Source organism: Ascaphus truei, chromosome 3, assembly GCF_040206685.1.
Source record: "Ascaphus truei isolate aAscTru1 chromosome 3, aAscTru1.hap1, whole genome shotgun sequence".
NCBI classification, from domain to species: Eukaryota; Metazoa; Chordata; class Amphibia; order Anura; family Ascaphidae; genus Ascaphus; species Ascaphus truei.
The window spans coordinates 41,134,144-41,153,809 of NC_134485.1; the positions used below are offsets into that span (position 1 = coordinate 41,134,144).

At 38.3% G+C, this 19,666-nt stretch overlaps 1 protein-coding gene across 3 annotated transcripts in view; it reads right to left on the reverse strand.

The window, feature by feature from the left end:
- Nucleotides 1-806: 806 nt before the first annotated feature.
- CXADR (CXADR cell adhesion molecule) overlaps nucleotides 807-19,666 on the reverse strand; it is a 52,614-nt gene continuing 33,754 nt past the window's right edge. For 2 of the 3 annotated variants that reach the window (XM_075593961.1, XM_075593960.1), the window contains 4 exons: nucleotides 17,904-18,059; nucleotides 17,587-17,709; nucleotides 16,527-16,665; nucleotides 12,548-15,049 (listed from right to left, as the gene is read on the reverse strand). In XM_075593961.1, the coding sequence (XP_075450076.1) occupies nucleotides 14,782-15,049; nucleotides 16,527-16,665; nucleotides 17,587-17,709; nucleotides 17,904-18,059 (686 nt within the window). In that variant the 3' untranslated portion in view covers nucleotides 12,548-14,781. Of the gene's footprint in view, nucleotides 1,577-12,547; nucleotides 15,050-16,526; nucleotides 16,666-17,586; nucleotides 17,710-17,903; nucleotides 18,060-19,666 lie in introns of those variants that run through there. The other variant, XM_075593962.1, reaches the window with a different exon arrangement.

A 19,666-nucleotide genomic window follows, 5' to 3' on the forward strand; every position in this document is an offset into this window, starting at 1 on the left:
TGCCATTTACCTTTATATTTCTACTTTTGAAAGGACTGACACAAAGGACTGTTTTTATTATACCTTTTTTCTTCTTCTTAGAATTCACCATATATAAGATCACTTAAAGCTGCAGTTCAGTCTTTTTTTTTTAATTTATTTTTTTACTTCAATAGTTTCATGTGGGCAATCTCTAATTACCTAAAGAACTGCATAGCTGGCGGTCAATTCGTTCTCCGTCTATTGATCGGCAAAGTTTGGCGACATCTTTAAATATGGGAAATGTAAATCGTTGCTATAGGAACAAGCATGCTTGTTAAAATAGAATACAAGAAAATTGGTCTTTCAAAGTTGTTTTTTTTTTTTTAAAACAGAAAATGCTAAAAGTATTTTTTCTTACAACAGAACTGATTTATTAAAAAAAAACACATGCAGGATATTGCCTGAACTGCAGCTTTAAATTAGCTCCATTTTATTTATTTATTTTTTACAAAATTAATACACTTCTAGTGTGTTTTCATCAAGTACATTACCCGTCAACTCAGGATGAGTAATCCCTTATTTGACATGGAACTAGGCACACATCCTTTGTAAATGACATTGGTAAACATGTAGCCCAATATATTCTGCCTAGGGGCCTCACCGAACATTTTTAACCTTCATGACAAGAGTGGGTCAATTTTTAGGAATTCCCTCAGAGAGGCCACTTATGGAGTCAATTTATGTTATTGACATCTGTCCATCATTTGCACTATCTACATTTATTCTCATCAGCAATAGTTATTGTGTCCTTGGTTTTTAAAAATCCACATTTTCTTTAGGCAACAAGAGCACATATCTAGGGTCTGCTATCACCTACGCTTTAGATATTTTGTTTTCACATTTATTTCCCTCAGTGCCCTTATCTTTCTATATTTATATAGTAAATAAAAATACCACTTGTGGGTATATTTGCATGTCCCCCACAGGTCTAGAACCCGGTCTTTCTCCATTATCGCTTAGCAAACAATGCTTCTACTGCAGCCAGGGATTCTGGGTAATGAAATATATATATATATAAATCCTATTTAGAGGTTGAATATCTGTTTTTGTTAGGTTAATTGTACCATAATAATCTGTATGTGATCAGAGATTCTTTATAACATTTGAACAATTTATATTTACCTCCAATGTTTATTGCAATTCATGTGGACAACAAATGCTGATTCTTCACCGATTATCTTAAAGTGTTCCGGTTTTGCTATCCTCTATATTAGAGGACATTAAAATTTGGGGAGGAATGTATTCTGTTTGCTTTAATCGAATCGAACTTGTAAAGCATACAAAGTTGGCAGCATTTCATTTACTATAAAGATTGAATCCATTACATGCGCAACTCCTTTAAGAGAAATCATACAAGCATTGATACTTTCAATCTCACCATTGAAGAGGCTAAATAAACAGGGGTTTGGTTGCTATTTAAAAAAAAAAAAATCACAGTGTGTTGAAAACCTCTCGATAACACATTGTTTAAAAGGCATCATAATTCATGACTTCATTGTAGCTGCATCTCACGTTGGTTGTTTCCTGATGTTTAAACCACCGTTATGCCGTGATACTTGAATGAAGTAAGAAAAAAAAGGATGTTAGTTATAACATACAAGAGTTATTGCATACCAATTAGTTCCTGTAATTTTTCCAATCATACTTACAAAAAAAACAGTTCATTATTCGCATAAGGATGTTCATTACAACGTACAAGAATTATTCTATAAACAATTGTTGGCAATGGTATTTACAATGAGTCAATTTAAAGCTGGAGTAAAACAAAAGAAACCAACGGGTTCATGATAAAGTACTGAGCCCACCTATGATAAAGTACTGAGCCTGTTCTTTTAACCATATTGCGTGCCCTATATTTACAAAGTAGTGCTTTTCCATCAGACAATTTCTGGTGCTGGAAGACGCCTTTCAGGCCATTCACTTGAATGATAAATGTTACCCCCTGTGCATGCATAAAGAAGGGGGGCAAACCCAAGTCTGCACACTGATAAGTCAAACAGTAAATTGAAAAGTCGAGACTAAAAAATCCCAAGCTAGTTCTGCACAGCTGAAGCAGAATCCCAGTATCACTGATCACAATGTAATGCCCATATATTCAGTGATTTGGGACTAATGAAGGATAGGTACGGGTGAGAGGTGGGTCAATTTTATATATGGAAATCTTGTGACGTGTTCCCTGTAATGTACTATATATTCAGTCTGGCAATGATCCAGAAAAAACAAGGTTATACAGCAAACACTGAGCATTGAAAGGGGAGGAGGGGGGTATATAAGCAAATTGGGATGCAGTCCAGTGAAGACTCAGGGGGCCCGAGCAACCACTCCCTCTATAATCACTGCCAGTGATAACCCCAAACAGATAGAACAAAGTCAATGAATGAATAAATAATTGCCACAATGGCCATAAGCTACTCACTTCACCCGACCTGGGTGCGTATATTCCGACCTCCGTGACCGTGCGATCTCCACAATGCAATAGAAGACCCGGAGAACAGGAACATGGAAAGCACTGCTACAATAGCAAAAAACAGGGATCCAGACAGGAAAAGTTGATGATAGGTAATTTATTCACAAACCTGAACCACTAGCAACATTGAGTTGCACACAGATAGTCCTGTGACATGATTCACGTACAGGGCGCTTTTTCAAAGAATTTTGTTAGTGGTTCCAGTTTGTAAATAAATTACCTGTCATCGACTTTTCCTGTCTGGATCCCTGTTTTTTTGCTATTGGAGCAGTGCTTTCCATGTTCCGGTTCTCCAAGTCTTCTATCTTCTAAAAGTCAAACAGCTCTGTATTCGTAGAAACACATACAAAATGTTATAGAAATGCAAACCACAGATAAGTAAAATACAAGCAAAGAAAGGGTGTTCAAAGGAGACTGTTTTAGGGTTACCCTCCCTCTTCCTTTTTTGGAATAATTTGGTATGTGTTTTTGCACTTAGTGTTGAACATTTGATTATATTTTGTAAGATAGTTTTTGCTTTTCTATGTTGGTTTGCACCACCACCAATGCCTATATTTGCCCCTTGTACTGTACCATTGAATTTTAATACCTTCCATATTTGTTTCAAATCACTTCTGCGTGGAAGCTGCATCATTGTTCGCCAGCCTTGTCTGTATTTACTGGAGTTTCAGTAGCACTACTACTTATAGTTTTCTCCAAAGAAGGTGAGCGTGGGTTGGCCCCGAATATATCAATGAAACACAGAAAACCAATGGCACAATGTCATCAGGAACGTAGATCTGTGATATCGGAGTCGTAGACCCACCACGATCTCACCGCCTCTTTTCCGGGCGGCGTTTACCGGAAGCACAGATGGGATGGTCACGTGAGACTCCAGCATTCCCATAGACTGTGAGATTGCGGTGGGTCGTAGACTCAGGAAGTCCCACTCTGCTTGACACTGCTTTTCTAAGTGTTTTAAAGAATGTACCAACTGCGAGTATGCACTCTTGAGATTTTAAAGATATAAATGTGTTTATACCATCTATACTATTGCGGCTCTCTGTGTGTCCCAAGACTAAATTCACCTTTCAGACATGTACACAGAGGAATTGCCAGAGTTTGGGATTTCAAAAAAATGCGAGTAGATATATGTTCCTGAAGATATTGGCCATTGGTTTTCTGTGTTTCTCTTTCATTTTTGGTGCCATGCTATACTCCCTTTTTTTTTGGAGAAAACTACTTGTGTAAAGGAACCCATTTCTTGGTTTTAGGGATTGAGAGGGATTTTTTTTTTGTTACTTTGTTTATGCTGCACTTTTTTTCAATAGAGAACATCATCTTTCACTATAAACAGAAGTGCACTAACTACATTTTTTTATATCTTGATTCTAATACACTTTTTTTGAGAGAGACACAGAGACAGAGAGAGACAGAGAGAGACACAGAGACAGAGATAGACAGAGGTGTGCTCCAGAGCTTACAAATGTACAAATAATGTTATTTTAAAATGTGCAAGCTGAGATGTACACTCAAGCGCCTCAATCCGCTCAAATGGCAATGATACCGGATTTTGGAACTATCTGAGCAGCCGCAGTCCCAGAGTGCAAGCAAAGTCTATCCGTCTCATGCAGTGCTTTGCCACCGTCTGCAACAACTCGGACTTCCACTCAGCTTGCCACTCGCCCTCGCAGACCTCCGTTAACGTGATGTGAATGAACGTAACCTGACGCGTTTCGTTACACAACACAGGGGATTATCTAATCCTATTAATTGTAAATTTAAATTAAATTCTTTGACAAAGGCCCCCGGGCTGAAACGCGTTAGATGATCCTGCAGCTGTACCTGTCTGTTCAATAAACCTTCTTGAAGTCACCACCCACGTTTACCCTGTCCTGTTTATTTGGCTGTGCTCCGCGATTTCTCCTGCTGCTGCTGGAGGACTTCATACAGTTTTGTCTGCTGGACTGCACGCCGCGGAGTCGCCGCCCACGGAGGGGAGAGCTGCCGGTCACGTGACCACCCTACAGCATGCTGCCTGCACGCCGGAGCTAACGGCTTCACTGCCAGGACTAGAAGCTCAGCTGGCGTGGAACTTCACGGCCCGCTCTCATCATACAGTGAGGAGGACACCACCAGTCGCGTGACCGCCCCACCAGACTTCCAGCTGCGGTGGGGTTGGCGGTGCAACGCCACGGCCAGAGACGCTGAGGAAAAGATCCACACTTCACTACTCCCCACAACCGTGAGTTAAGCAACATTTTGTGCCCTATGCTGGGCCAGCTGCTTTCACAAGTTTCCTCATCACTATAACACTATTCTGGCAGCGACTCTTTCATGGACTCTGATGCACCTAAGGGATAATCTTTATTATCCAGTTCTCTATTAAATTAAATACCCCCTGGTTTACCGGCAACAGCCGCAGGGCACTACCAGGCAATGCATAAAAATAGGTGTTAGATCAAAATAGTGAAATATAATTGCTGTCACCTTGATTGAAACACAGATAATTACATTGGTCTAAACAGGAGAGGTGCAAAGGACACAAAAGATTGAATAGACAATACTTCATATAGAATATAACATATTAAAAAAATGACAGATCTGTACATGGAAAATACATGATAAAAAAAAGAATATAATTAATAGAAAAGAAATATATAACATTCAGTAAAAAAAAAATCAAATCAAAAAGTTAAAATCTACAAAAAAACAAAAAACAAAACTGATGATAGACCCAAAAAATTTAAACCAGAAAAATGTGCATATGTATTAAAAAACACGTATGTAGATTTAGCCATATCTATAAATTCTAGACATTAATTATACCAGAATGCTGGTGTCAATACATTTATTGAGGTCCTCTGGGCAAATAGTACCCAAACCAGTGTTTTTCAACCAGGGTTCCTAGGAACCCATGGGTTCCCCGGCCATCCCTAAAGGGTTCCCTGCAATTTTCTGGTCATTTGAAAACTGTATCAAATACTGAAGAATTTACAATGCATCTTATCATAGAGCTGCTATTAGACATGGTTGGGGGTTCCTCAGAATTTCACTTCAAGTTCCTTACCAAAAAAAAAAAGTTGGAAACCACTGACCTAAACTATAAGTCCAAAGGGATGCTCTCATGTAGAGGTACTTGAACCTATCACCTCCCAAGGTGTGTGCGGGATATGTTCAAGTCCCATAACCTTCAAGTGTTTGGGGTCCCTATTGTGACAAGATATAAAGTGTCTGGGGAAACTGAAGTGCTGATTGATTATACTTCGTCTTTGTTCAAGAAATCTTATACCAAGGGAATGTCTGGTCCGTTCAATGTACTGGTAAACACGTGCAAAATAGCATATAAATAACATAAGTGGTGAAGCAGACACTATGACCTTTAACAAGAAGACATTTTCCTTTAGAAAAGGATGTAAAGGAATTCTGTAGCACAAGATAATTACACCTCGTACACTTGAAATTCCCAGGGAATCCCAGTTCTTTCATAGAGGAGTGAACGCCCTTCAAATCTTTTACGTTTCCTTGGTGCTTATTATGTAATAGGCTGAGTAGAAACGGTTCTACCGAGTGGTTTTGATAAACAAAGATTCTAATTGCTAGGTTTTTGGTTAAGGGATATAACACAAAATGGATTGATGATTCTCTTCAAAAGGTTAAATCCTCGAATAGTCTCTGCTGCATAGTTCTAAAATGAGGAGTAAAGTGAAAAATAAGGACGCGGAGTCTGCTTTAAACACGAATAGTATGGTAACTAATGGAAATCAGGGGCCTCCAAAATTTATTACCACATATAACCAATCTGCTGATAAGATGCCAAATATTTTAAATAGACATTGGAGCGTGTTATTATGTGACCCACATCTTGGTCGAGAACTGACGCAATCAGACTCCATTGTGTTTAAAAAGGACACAAATATTAAAAACCTGTTAGCACAGAGTAAACTTAAAAGATTTGGAGAGAGCTCACTCCTCTATGAAAGAACTGTGATTCCCTGGGAATTTCAAGTGTATTAGGAACAGATGTACAATGTGTAATTATCTTGTTCTACAGATTTGTTTACTTCCTTTTCTAAAAGAAAACATATTTTTGTTAAAGGTCATAGTGACTGCCTCACCACTTACGTTGTTTACATGCTATTTTGCACGTGTTTACCAGTACATTGGACAGACCAAACATCCCCTTTGTACAACATTTCCTGAGCTTAGACCAAGCATAATCAATTGCATCACATCGGTGTCCACAGACACTTTATACCTTGTCACAATAGGGACCCCCAAACACTTGAAGGTTATGGGACTTGCTCATATCCCCCTCCACCACCTTGAGATGTTATAGGTTCAACTTCCCCTATATGAGAGAATCCCATTGGATATATAGTTTAGGTACTCTTTCCCTTGATGCCTTCAATGAATGTATTAACTCCAGCATTCTGGTATAATGAATATCTAGAATGTATAGATATGGCGACGTGTACATTTTTTTTTTTTTTTTTTTTTTTAGTCTCATCATCGAATAGCTGTTTTTAGATTTGAAAGTTTTGATTTGATCTTTTATACTGTTCTAGGCTGTGTGCTATTACTTTTCCATTAATTTTATTTTTCATGTACAGCTCTGTTATTGTCATATTATTGTAGAAGCAGTATTGTCAATTCAATCTAGTTATGTGTCAATTGCACCTCGCATGTTTAGACCTATGCAATTAGCTGTGTTTCAGTCAAGGTGATAGGAAAGCACTGTTTTGTTCTAGCACCTATTTCTATTAATTGCCTGGTGGTGCCCTGCAGCTGTTGCCAAGCAACCAGGATGTTTTTTTAAACACTGAATCAGATTAGGTCATCGCCCTAAAGAAGTGACGTGTTGTGCGACAAACCGCGTTGGGTTACGTTCATTCCTGTTATTACGTTGACGTCTGCGGTGGCACCTGGCAAGCTGAGCAGAGGGCAGAGTTGTTGCTGCGGACACTGGCAAAGCACTGCATGAGACAGAGAGACTTTGCTTAGCCTTGCACTCTGGGACTGTGGCTGCTCAGAGAATTCCTTGATCTGGTATCATTGCCATTTAAGGTGAGGGAGGTGTTTGAGGGTGTACACCTCAGCTTGCACTTTTTAAAATGACATTATTTATAAAAAAAAAATTACACTCTGGAGCACACACCTATTCTCTCATTACCGATAAAGGATATTTTCCCCAGTTTTGATCCAAGATGTGTCAACTGCTACAGATTCAGCAAGCTTGATCTTCTGGATACCACCCTCAGTCCAATGGGCAGACTGAGCATATGTATCAGACATAACAGTATCGCCTCTGTTTTACAAATACATACCAATCCGACTAGACTACTTTTATTTTACCTACGGCTACATTTGCTTAGAACAACTTTATGACTGATTATAATCTATATTTTGTTACCCCACCTATCATCCTAAAATGCTTCCTTTTGGCTGCACTGCAGGGAGATCAGGGATTGTTGGTACAATTGAACCAAGCACAAACTAGATAAGAATTTGCTGATTGTCATCAGAGGCCCGTACAAACTGGGCAACAACTTGTGGCTTTCCATTAAGGATTTACCTGTGAGAAATTCCCCAAGGAAGTTCGCTCCCAAATTTTTCGGTCCCTTTTCTATTAAGAGGAGTAATCCTGTAGCCTACAGTTTTCAATTACCTGCGTTTTGGAAAATACACCCAGTATTTCATACCTCCCTTCTGCAACCTTTACTTTCAAATATCTATCCCAACAGAGCCCAGTGACTCCCCAGCCTCTGATAAGGCCTCGGTCCCGCTGCGCTCGTTGGCGCGGGCGGCCATGTCGCGAGTTCCCCACTAGCAGGGGAATCCTGCTGAGCCCGGTCCCCCCTGGCGGCACCTAACCGGGGGCATGGCAGCTGTGTGAGCTGCCTGAAAAAAGGACATCAATGAGGCAACAGTGGGGTAGGTTGAACCAAAAATAACTAAAGTGCTAGTCTCAGAGGTCTCTAAGTTGGTAGGGTGGTCTTACCCCAAAGTAGAAGGTGCCAACTCCCCCATTTGTGTGCACGAGGAAACAAAACAAACAAAAAAAAACTCCACATACATAAAAGTGAAAAAAAGGAGGAGGGGGAAGTGCGCTACTACAATCTAACTTAAATTTACACAACCATAAACTAACCAAGTGGTTAGTGATGGTAAAAACCAATGTATAATAAATGATACTTAATAATGAAATCGGAGAGCGTCTGCAGCCATGGAACAGGGATGGCTTGGACACCCCCAGGGATAATACATTTTTTACATACATAAAAGAGCGGATTTAAAAACTGCAGAAAACAAAAAAAGTTGTGATTACATGAATGTTTGGGGTTTCCACCCCACAGACATTCAAAAAATATTTCTTATAAACAAACATGGAGCCAAATGGCTTTTAACATTTGTAAGGAAAAAATAAATAAAAAAGTATAGATCTAGATGCACTTTATTGAAGTGTATATATACACATATACATATATATACTCCGTTTTTGTATATACAATATGTGGAATCATTGTAAAAGAACAAATCGGTAGTGTCATACAATTATGAACATTGTCAACTTATATCTGTATAACTAGATTTTAGAACATTCACATTATGAATTATCCATTAATTCAACTATTGTAATGCTTTTACATGCTGCTATTGATATCGAAGACAGATTGCATTATACGCAAAACAAAGCAGGGTAGGTTATTTTATAGCAAAAACATTAAACTCACATTTTTTTATATGCTGTAGTTGTACAAAACCAAATTATCCTTTATTCAACTACAATTAGATTGTATGAGACATCTTTGTCCAGAGCAGACTGCATAACATTAGCTCACTGCAGATAATTGTATCTTGTGATAGCCCATTATTGTGCAAGTCAAAGCTAAAACTTAAGGTCATTCAGTGTGAGACAATTGTTATACATTGATAATGGGGAAGGCAGACAAAAAAAAAAAAAAACAACCCCCAGTCAAACATTATCCAATGATCTCAGAAGGGGAAAAAAAATAAAATATTCTTCCTGACTAATAATGGCAATCCAGATTTCTCCCTGGATCAACATCCTTCCCATGTTTACTTTTTTTGGTATATCTTTCCATATTAAAAAAAAAAAAAGTCCAACTTTTTTTGTTGAAGATATCTATTGTATGTGCCATGAGTGTCTCTGTGGGTAATGAATTCCACATTTAACTGCCCTGAAGAACCCTCTCCTTTGTTGCTGGTGGAATTGCCTTCCTCCAACCTTAAAGGGATGACCCGGTATCATTTGTAATGCCCTTGGGATGAATAGTTCTTTTGAACCCCGACTATATTTGTATATATAGTTATATCCCCTCTTAGGGTGCCTCTTTTCTAATGTAAACAAATCTAAAATTTGCTAGCCTGTCCTCATAAGTCATATTTTTCATCCCCTTTATTGTCTCTTCTGTGCACTTTTCCAAATTACATCTCGTCTTTCTTATAGAATGGTGCCCAAAACTGTACTCCATATTCAAGGAGTGGTCTTTATGGAGGGGCATAATTATGCTTATTTCCCTTTCATCCATTCCCCGTTTAATGCAAGATAAGATCCTATTTGCCCCATTTAATCTGTAAATAGCCTGCTTATTCTGGTTTCCCAAAAGCATAACCCTACATTTATCTGTATTAAACCTCACCTGCCATTTACCTGCCCAAGTTAACAGTCTATACAAGTCCTTCTGGAGAGTAAATTATACCCTGCTCTGATTTTACTACCTTACACAATTTAGTGTCATCAGCAAAGATGGTGACTTTGCCCTCTATACCAACCATCAGTCATTAACTCACCAACAGTCATTAATAAACAAGTTAAAAAGCAGGGGTCCCAGAACTGATCCTTGAGGTACAAATTTAGCCCAACCTGGAAAGATTCCATTTGTTAACTCTGTCTAGCCTTCAACAAGTTTTCAATACAGGTGCAAATATTTTTACCCAGACCAATTTCCTTTATTTTATACACCAACCTTGTGCAGCACTATCAAAATGCCTCTGCAAAATCCAAGTAGACCACATCAACTGCATTACCCTGCTCTAAATTCCTACTTACCTCCTCAAATAAACAAATGTAAGTTTGGCATGTACTACCCTTCATAAATCCATGCCATTCCTATTAATTTTGTTGTCCATCAGGGGTTCCTGAATATTATCCCATACTTAAAAGCAGTTTCCCCACTATTGCCGTTAGTCTTATAAGTCCAATTTCCGGGTAGTGATCTAGCTCCATTGTTAATTATAGTCACCACATCAGCTTTACGCCAATCTTGATGTACCTAGTGTGTGGCCATGAGTCATTCACTATTAAATGTAAGGGTTTGGTTATTATGGACCATAGCGTCTTAAGAACACTTTGTGTATCTAAATGCCTGATCAGCATTTCCATTCATGTTTGTTAGCCACCTTGGTTTAGACTTGTTTCCTTGTCTAAGATTGTAATTTATTTATTTTTAACCCATGTTTCTTTAGAATTTTAAATGGGGACCATGGTCTCCCAAAATGTACCCCAATGCTAATATTTGTTATTACTTCTACAATGTTTTCATATTACCAAATTCAATAATGCGTCTCCCCCTGGTTGGTTCCTCAATAATTTGGATCATGTAATAAATAATCTTTATGCACACCCAAAAGTTCTTTAATTATACTGCTAATTCAATTGCTCCATTCCATGGTTCAGATAATTAAAGATCACCCATTATTAAAAACATATTGGATGATTGTGGGTCACTGTAGTTTTGACACCTTCTGCATTTGTAAAAGTATGTTGGCTTCTCTAATCTCGGATATGTGACGTATTTACAGCATATCCCTAAAAGGTTTTTTCTGTACTTTTACCCCCACTGCTAATTTATATACAGTCTACATTTTCAGCACCCCCTTCGTAAACATCTTCCCTTATAAATAGGGCTTCTAAACAGTTTAACATAGACATAGAAGAGTTTGTATCTTCTAATCTTCCCAACTCTCTCATTTGCTGCGAATATATAATTAATGTTTGGGAGACGTCGCTGGCTACAAGGCCGGGGACGTCAGCAAGGGGGAAGGCAGACGGGCGGAGAAGCTCCGTGATCACATGTGGAGACCATCTCTTCAAAAATCAAATACCACTGACTACCAGATTTTTGGTAGCACCGGCTGTCTCGTCCACTATAAGCGACAGCGAAAATGCATTTGTTTTGACGCAACGTCGCGTCGCTATCACTATAAAGCGCAGCCTAAGACATGAATTAAACTTCAAGCTCCAACTAAATTCTGGAGATAGCGCATGGCACTGGTAATTTCTGAAAATACTACTTTTGGGAGGTCATTGCCCTAAGTTTGTAGCCTAGATCCATGGAATCATTTATTATTAGGACACGCCATATTTGAACTTTGTATGTCTACAATACCAATAAATTAGAAGCAATACACACACACTTATTATTTTTTTTTAAATATATGCAGCCTTTAATTACATTTTTTGAAAACCAATTACCTAAGCTGCAGATCGATTTGGTCTCCCATAAAATGGATCAGCAAAGATCCTGCTTCCCTGGGTTCACCAAATAGCGGCTTTCAATCTCAATCAATCCTTCAGTCAGTGTAACGCGGCTTCAATGTATTCCTACGATAACCGTATCTATTTTTACAGTTTGCAGCTCAAACTGCTGGGAATATTGGCAACAAATTATCTGGGGAAGTGTGTTAAAAGCAGCAGTATGTAAATAATGAATACTAGTGAATTTATTCACACACAGAAACAAGTAACACCTTGATTTTAAATAAAGAAAAATAAACCTAATTTGTGGTATTGTCACATTTTCCTTTTTCACCTTTGTCCAAATACTTGAATTATTTTTGCTCAGTGAAAATCAATTAAATAAAATGTGCAAAAACAAAAAAGGTTTTTATTTATTGCTCTGATTGTTCATGAAAAGAAATCATGTAAATTGATTTTTCAAAGTGGTGAACCCAACATGAGAAACAGTATAAAGTTTGGTTAGTGTTTAACAATTTTCATAGAAAAGTCAGAAATACCAGGCTCCAGTTAGAAAAAAAGGCTGAAACAGACAAATCTGGTTTTCACTATTTTTTTTTTATTTTCAAAAGTACAGAAATTACACAACTACAAAAAAAATATTACAAGTCAGAAAGCCCTTTGTGTAAGTTAAGAAAATTAAACGTGTTAATCAGATTGGTTAGGAAAGCTATAAAAATGTAAGCTTTGTGCATGTTTGAACAGAATGACCAGTAGGAAATGTTATATTTTATGAAGGCCTATTCATTACAATGTTTTTTTTTTAAAAAGTGATTGTACTACAAAGATATATTCAAGTTCATTTAATTGAATTGTAATGAAATCTATGTATAGTTGGTGTTTGAAATGCATGTCACAATTGCCATTATCACTACCCACATACTGTACACTTAAGAGTTTTAAACGATAAATAAATTCATTGTATTTACATATTGACTGTAGGAGATTAACAAGCAATTAATTAAAGGGCCAAAAGTTTATGTCAACTTTATTTTTAAAGCATCCAAAACAATTTACAATTGGAGCACTAAAAAGGATTTGTAACAAGAGTAACCAGCATATTTGGTCTCATCTGAATCTACAAAAAAGGTTAGTTACAGAAAACAAACCTCCCACAGTAGGTTATTGGACATATTTTACAAATTTACAAGTTTGACATTCCTTCAAAAAGACTAACATTTTAAAATACTGCTAATTCATTACAAATTACCTCAAACGGTGGATAAATAATGTCAAACTCATAAAGAGTAAAGCAATACACAGTGAAGCCACCATCATACTCTGGCACATTATGCAGACATTTAGAGTTGTGTTTTTGTCTGGCTAATTCTTTATTCATTAGGAGTGTCTGTATTTGCTATTCTGCGTAATCGCAGAGAAAGGATACAAAGTCACTTCAAAAAGTTTATCTGTTATTTCATGTTTCCACGAGTATGAGAATGGCTTTGACAAAGAAAATATTTAGAAAGGGATGAAAGATTAAAAAACAAAAAACAAAAAAAACACACATTTTGAAGACAGTGCCTTCATATTTAAAGCACCTTCCTCAGAGAAATGTAGGCACACAGTTGGTTATAAAGATACATTCCTGTGTAAGATGTGTTTTAAAAAAGGCACAGATTCGGAAACATAAGTTCCCCTACACACAAGACATCAACATCAGAATTTTAATTGCCACACACTTTCCCCATCAATATGCTGCAGCAAAAGATAATTTAGCAATGGAAAAGCCTGGCATTTCTACAGTGGCACGTACAGTACATGGTTTTAGGACAACCCTTCACTAGTGAACTCTGGTATCTTTGTCATACAAGATCAGTGTCACAACAGTTTGTAGGAAGTGTCATAAGGGCACACTTACATTAGTGTGGAGTTATTTGAATGCTTCTCAATGAGACCAGTGTACCTCCATCCAGCAAGACGACATGTAGAAAGACAAGGAGGACGAGACTGCAAGGTGCGTGTGTAAACTGATATTACTGTATTTTTGTACATATGTAAATTAGGTTGATGGGTTAGCAACACTTGCTTCTTATAAGGTACAGTAACTGCATGCTTCGTCACAATAGATCGTTACTTCCCAGGAAACCAGTGCATGAGGCCCATGCAAAAGCCAGTACACACCTACCAACTCAAAACTAGCACTGCAGCAAAAATAATAAACAAAACATTTTGGTTGTACATTATATGGCTAAAGCATCAGTTACCCTTCTGAACACATCTATACAATAAAATGTTCTAGAACAGACTATTAATAGAGGCATCAATTCTAGAAACATTTGCCTTTGTACACTACCATTCCTCACAGGACAGTTATTTATAGGTGTACATGAGATTCCAATGTCACATTAATCCCTTATGGAAATGTTAGGGTGCGTTTTTCATTATTCACACTGATCCAATAGTATCACAAACCTCAAGATCAAAATATTTTAAATGTTTTTCTGAAATATTAACTGCTCATACACATTTTTTTTAGTTATCAGAGGTATTCGAGTTCTGATTAATTAATTCAATTTTCAATCTTCGTTATTTGAAATGAGTGGGAAAAAAACCAAAACAGAACTGCAAAGCAGGATCTGCTGTGTGTATCCAGTAGCATCTGCAAATAATGAAGCCGACTTGTCTCAAAAAGGACAATTTCAGCATTCATACTTAAGGGAAGAAAGGAGAAGGGAAACACACACACACACACACACACACACACACACACACACACACACACACACACACACACACACAGGGAGACCTTAGATGAACATTTGAGCAAATTTTACACAATTGAGCCATCCTTGTTTTGTGCTGGAATCATGACAGCAATAGCTCCCATTCTACTTAGATTTGGACCAGCTACCTTGGGTGGTATGAAGTTTGGTGCTTGGCTTGAGGGGCGTTCATGCTCATCACTTGGAACCGGATTGTACCGAGACTTGGAATACCCTTCCATGTTTGAAGGAGACAAAGAGCCCAAGGAGGAATGATTGCTCCCAATGTAACTGCGAGCAGTTGAACTGCGGCTTTTAGGTGGAGCAACATCCTCTCTGTAGAATACAATGCAAAGGGTTAGAATGTTTTATTAGAAAGTAGGAGTACTCTATTAACTGTTTCTATCTTCGTATTTTCCAAATACACAGGGTAAGCAAAAATTTCATGAAGGTAAGTGGTTTAAAATTTGCTATAACTCGGTTCACAAAAAAATATTTAAGAGTTAAATTCCTTAAAACCAAAAGAACTATGCTTACAGCCAAGATTTGTCTCACCTTGGAAATTAGGCATAATTTCTCCTGGCCACTCAGCGTTTATTCAGAAATTATTTCCTCTATCTCAAGCCCAACCTCTCTATATCAAAGAGCCAGTAAAGCTACAGGCGGTGTGGTGGGTTGAGGGGAGTTGCTTGTGCATAATCTTTTTGAAAACCATGACATCACACAAAACTGGAGTACTACTAAATAAAGTAAACGTCTAGTGTTTGTTACAAATTAGGAATTCTAATTGGTTTGTAAAGGACCTCCACTAAGAAAGTTACCCTTTTGGTGCCAGAAGGTATGGAGCATGGCCCATGACCTTGCAGGATGTGATCCCTAAGTGATCACATGACCACAATCTGCCCCTACACTAGGAACGGAGGACCACCTCGCCTTCCAATTGTGGTTTCTGCTCAGAGCAGGTGTCGCAAACTCCCCTATGGGGCATCAGTAGAACACCTCTACGGTGCCACTTCTGACATGGGCCTCCTCCACCGCACCCATCTTAGGGCACTCAAAAGACACCCCATGGCAAAATGTGTACGGCTTTGGTCTCGCTGCGGCCGGCGGCGCGCGGCCGCGGGCCACCAGCTCCTAGTCTCCGTTCTGGATGTCCCCGCTGGCTCCTTCCAGCGTGGCTGACTTCGTGCTGTGACACGTCAGCCAGCCGGAGCTACAAGCTTGTGGTTTCGGCGAGTGTCGCGTCACGTGACACGCAAGGGAACCAATCACGGATTAGATCCCAGCAGCCAATCCTATTTCCCCCTTCCGCTTCGATCCCCCTTCCGATTCCCCCCCTGCTCCAATCCCCCCCCCCCCTGTGTGTATTTGCCTTTGTGTGTAGGAGTGCCTGTGTGTGAGTGTGCGAGTGCCGGTGTGTGTACTTCCCTCTGTGTGTGGCTTCAGAGTGCGAGGGGTTCCGGGAGTGAGAGAGGGACCGACAGGGGGGGGTATGACAGCACGAGAGCCCTCCGTTCAAATCACGCCCCACTCCCCCCCACCCCCCCGCTCCCTACAGACCACAGGTAGCGGTCAATTGCCTCTCAGCGCGCTGCCTGCATGCAGTGCGGGTGCACTGACTGAGGGAGCGGGGCCTTAGCCTAACTCACGATAAGGTGCAATCCCACAGCATCTTGCCCAGGATTTTGTTGTATTTATATAATTTAAAAAAAATAATAATTACTATCTCCACACCAAGGTAGATAGTTTACAGTTTTATGCGATTAAGATTAACCAACACTGAATCTTTGATTATAGGAAAAAAGGTTCTTACTTGATCTCATGTTGCACTTCTTGCTCATATTTCTTCTCTTTTTGTTTTTTGCAGCAACAAAAGATCACTAGTCCCAAGACTGCAAGACCTAGAAGAGTTCCTATGATTGCACCAGCAACTTTTCCAGCTATATTTGAAGCTACAAAAAGAATGAAATAGAGTTTATTTTTATTACATTTTAGTTCCATACCTTATTTCTTACTGAAAGTGGCATAAGCTCTGCCATAGTTCCATCGCCAACGTATTACGCAGAAGGTTTATTATAAACTTATGAGACGTCACAATGCCCTGACTTTGCGAGGACTGGACCAATCAATCACTCGCACTACGTTGTTTGTTAGGCACTTAAATTTTTGACAATAGTTTTTGGAAGAAACGTTTCATAGGTGCACTGGTATACAGATGCAAATCTATGGTGGTTCCCTTATATCTGCAGTGCATTTAAGGTCTCTCTGGCACATTTTGTTGACAATTTAAAATATTCCAACAGTTTATTTTCAAGTTTAATGGCTTGTTGGTTATATTTGTAAGATTTGAGAAAATGTATTTATTTTACGTCCACACCTCTAAATGATCGATTTAAAAAAAAAAAAAAAAAATGATATCAACCATGTCATTATTGGCTGGATAAACTAGTTGGATCTTATTGTAGCAATTTGTAAAAAATAAAAATAAAACCTAGGATAAGGATTTACAAGATGTGTGGGGGTGCTAAAGTGAAAAAAATACTGAAATTACACCGTAATGCCAATGTATGAGAAATTACAATTGAAAAAAGCTGCATGTTTTACAAAATCTGGAAAGAACAAATAGGCGGAACTATTGTTTACGCAATGTCTTCTATATTGAACAAATTACTGTAGTTTACATAAATATTTCTATTATCAACCAAATAATACTTAAGAAATTGGCTACTTCTGGCCTACCCAAACATTCAGAATAAAGGTTTACAGTTCCCGGGACTTTGATGCAATTGTACAGTGTGCTCCATTGACCAATAAGGGAGGTAAACCCAGCTAAACAAGCAAGCAAAAACAGGAAAAGCAGAACAAATACTCACGGGGAGCTACATTCAGCATGACGAGGCATTCATCAGTACCGACCCTGTTTTGCGATATACATCTGTAGGTGCCACTGTACTCTTGAGAAGCATTTTTCACAGAGAGAACACCAGTATTTGTATCTATGCGGTATTAAAAAAAAAAAAAAAAAGGAGTAGTTACAAATGCACTCTGGCAATTGTGCAACATCTGTACCCTTAATAAAAGTTACATTTTGTGCACCAAGTGTATAGCTGATTATAAAGTGATCAGTTTTTATTTTACTGCATTAACTTCAAACCAAGCATTAAAGTAACAAATATTATACAATCTGTACCAAACGATGAAGTTGGTGGAAGCTGCTCTTTGCCAGTGAGCTTTCCCCAGGTGTATAGGAGAGGGATAGTGCCTTCTTTTGATTCACATTTCAGACTGAGGTCCTTCCCAATTTCCTGCGCTCCTTCAACGTAGCATCTTGTTTTTGCTGGCTTAACTGCAAGACAAGGGCAAACCATTAAAATAAAAAACCTTTAACACTGCCCTGAGGACGTTTCTAAATGTACCAAGGACTGGCACCTAGGTCAGCCAAGTAGGGCTTTAAATCTTGAACCAACCAGTTGCATTGGCTCCTTAAAATGACCAAGGATGCCTGAGGACCATAACTGATCACTAAAGAAAAGGAAACACTAAGGAGACTACCTCATCTTGCTCTGTAGTTCATTTAAAAAAAAAAAAAAAAAACCCTTATTGGTAGGCGGCGAGACCACCACCAGAATAACTGCCCTCCCTGATCACCCATTGCTCGCCCTCTTCATCTGGGGATTGCAAATGCAATTTACCTTTAGATTGTGAAAAAACACCCACAATTCAATTTATTTGGTGTTGAGGGGATTCAGAGTGACAAATGTTCAAAAACAAAATGTTATCCCTACATCTAAATATGCACCATGGCTAGAGTGGCCAAAGTTCTCAATCACGGATATTTCCACATTTGAGGGTTACATTTTTCTTGAGGGGGTCTTGTGAAAAAATAAAATAAAAATCAACCTCATGAAATAGGTGTTTTTTACACCATGTATTTAAGAAGATTCCAGAAGCACCTTATCAATCTGCAAAAAAGGAGGTTACCATTAAAAATGTGGTAAGGCAATGCATGCTAATGTAGGATATCCCTATATTTGTAAGGGGAAAATAAGGGAGGCAAAAGGTGCACTCCTACACTGGTGCCAAATAATCCAAGTGTCTTTTAAAAATCGGACACAGGAAGGAGAAATCCAATATCTTTGTATGAACGTTCAGAGTGACACCCCAGGATACATCTGGCACTCTACTTAACGAAAATGTAAATTGTGACTGGGTGCATCATTTAGTTACTGTAATTACATGAGAAAGTAGTGCATCAGCCTAAATAAGAGGTCGCTCAAAGTTTAAAAAAAAAAAAAAACAGGGTATATTAAAACCCCAAAGAAATAGGGTAGTTCTTCCTAAGCAAGAAAAAACAAAAACCTGGCCCTGACTGGAACATAAAAATATTATTAAGTTCCAGTCGGGGCCAAACTTCTGGGGTCATTATCATAATAATTTTTTTTTTTTAAATAGTAATCCAAGCATTCAAAATATGAAGTCACTAATTGAAAATAGTTTATTATTAATGGGAATATTTATGTTACAAAAATGTAATCAAGGTAATTGTGCCAAGTATGTAATAGGTAATGTAGGTAAATGTTACCTCATGCAGATTACAAAAAAAAAAAAAAAAAATAATAATAATCGAAAGTGCATAACATGAAAAATTATAATAGCAGCAAACAGTGCTAAATGAAGTGCCAGAGCCAAGCTAGATGTTGCCCAGAAAGTTCTAAAGTCCCCAGAAAAACTTTTAGTAACCTCAATTGTGCAGTTCTTTCATAAGCAGGACCTCAAAAATAGTGTCTCTGGAGTGGGATAAAATAAAATATGGCAACAGTTTATACTTATCCCACTCTATGAGCAGGGCTGGCTGCAGGGTCTCCCGCTAGAGATCAAGCAGCGGTTATGAATGTTCATTCAGTTTTAAACGGCAGAACCGAAATCACATGTTCAACATTTCAGATCAATATA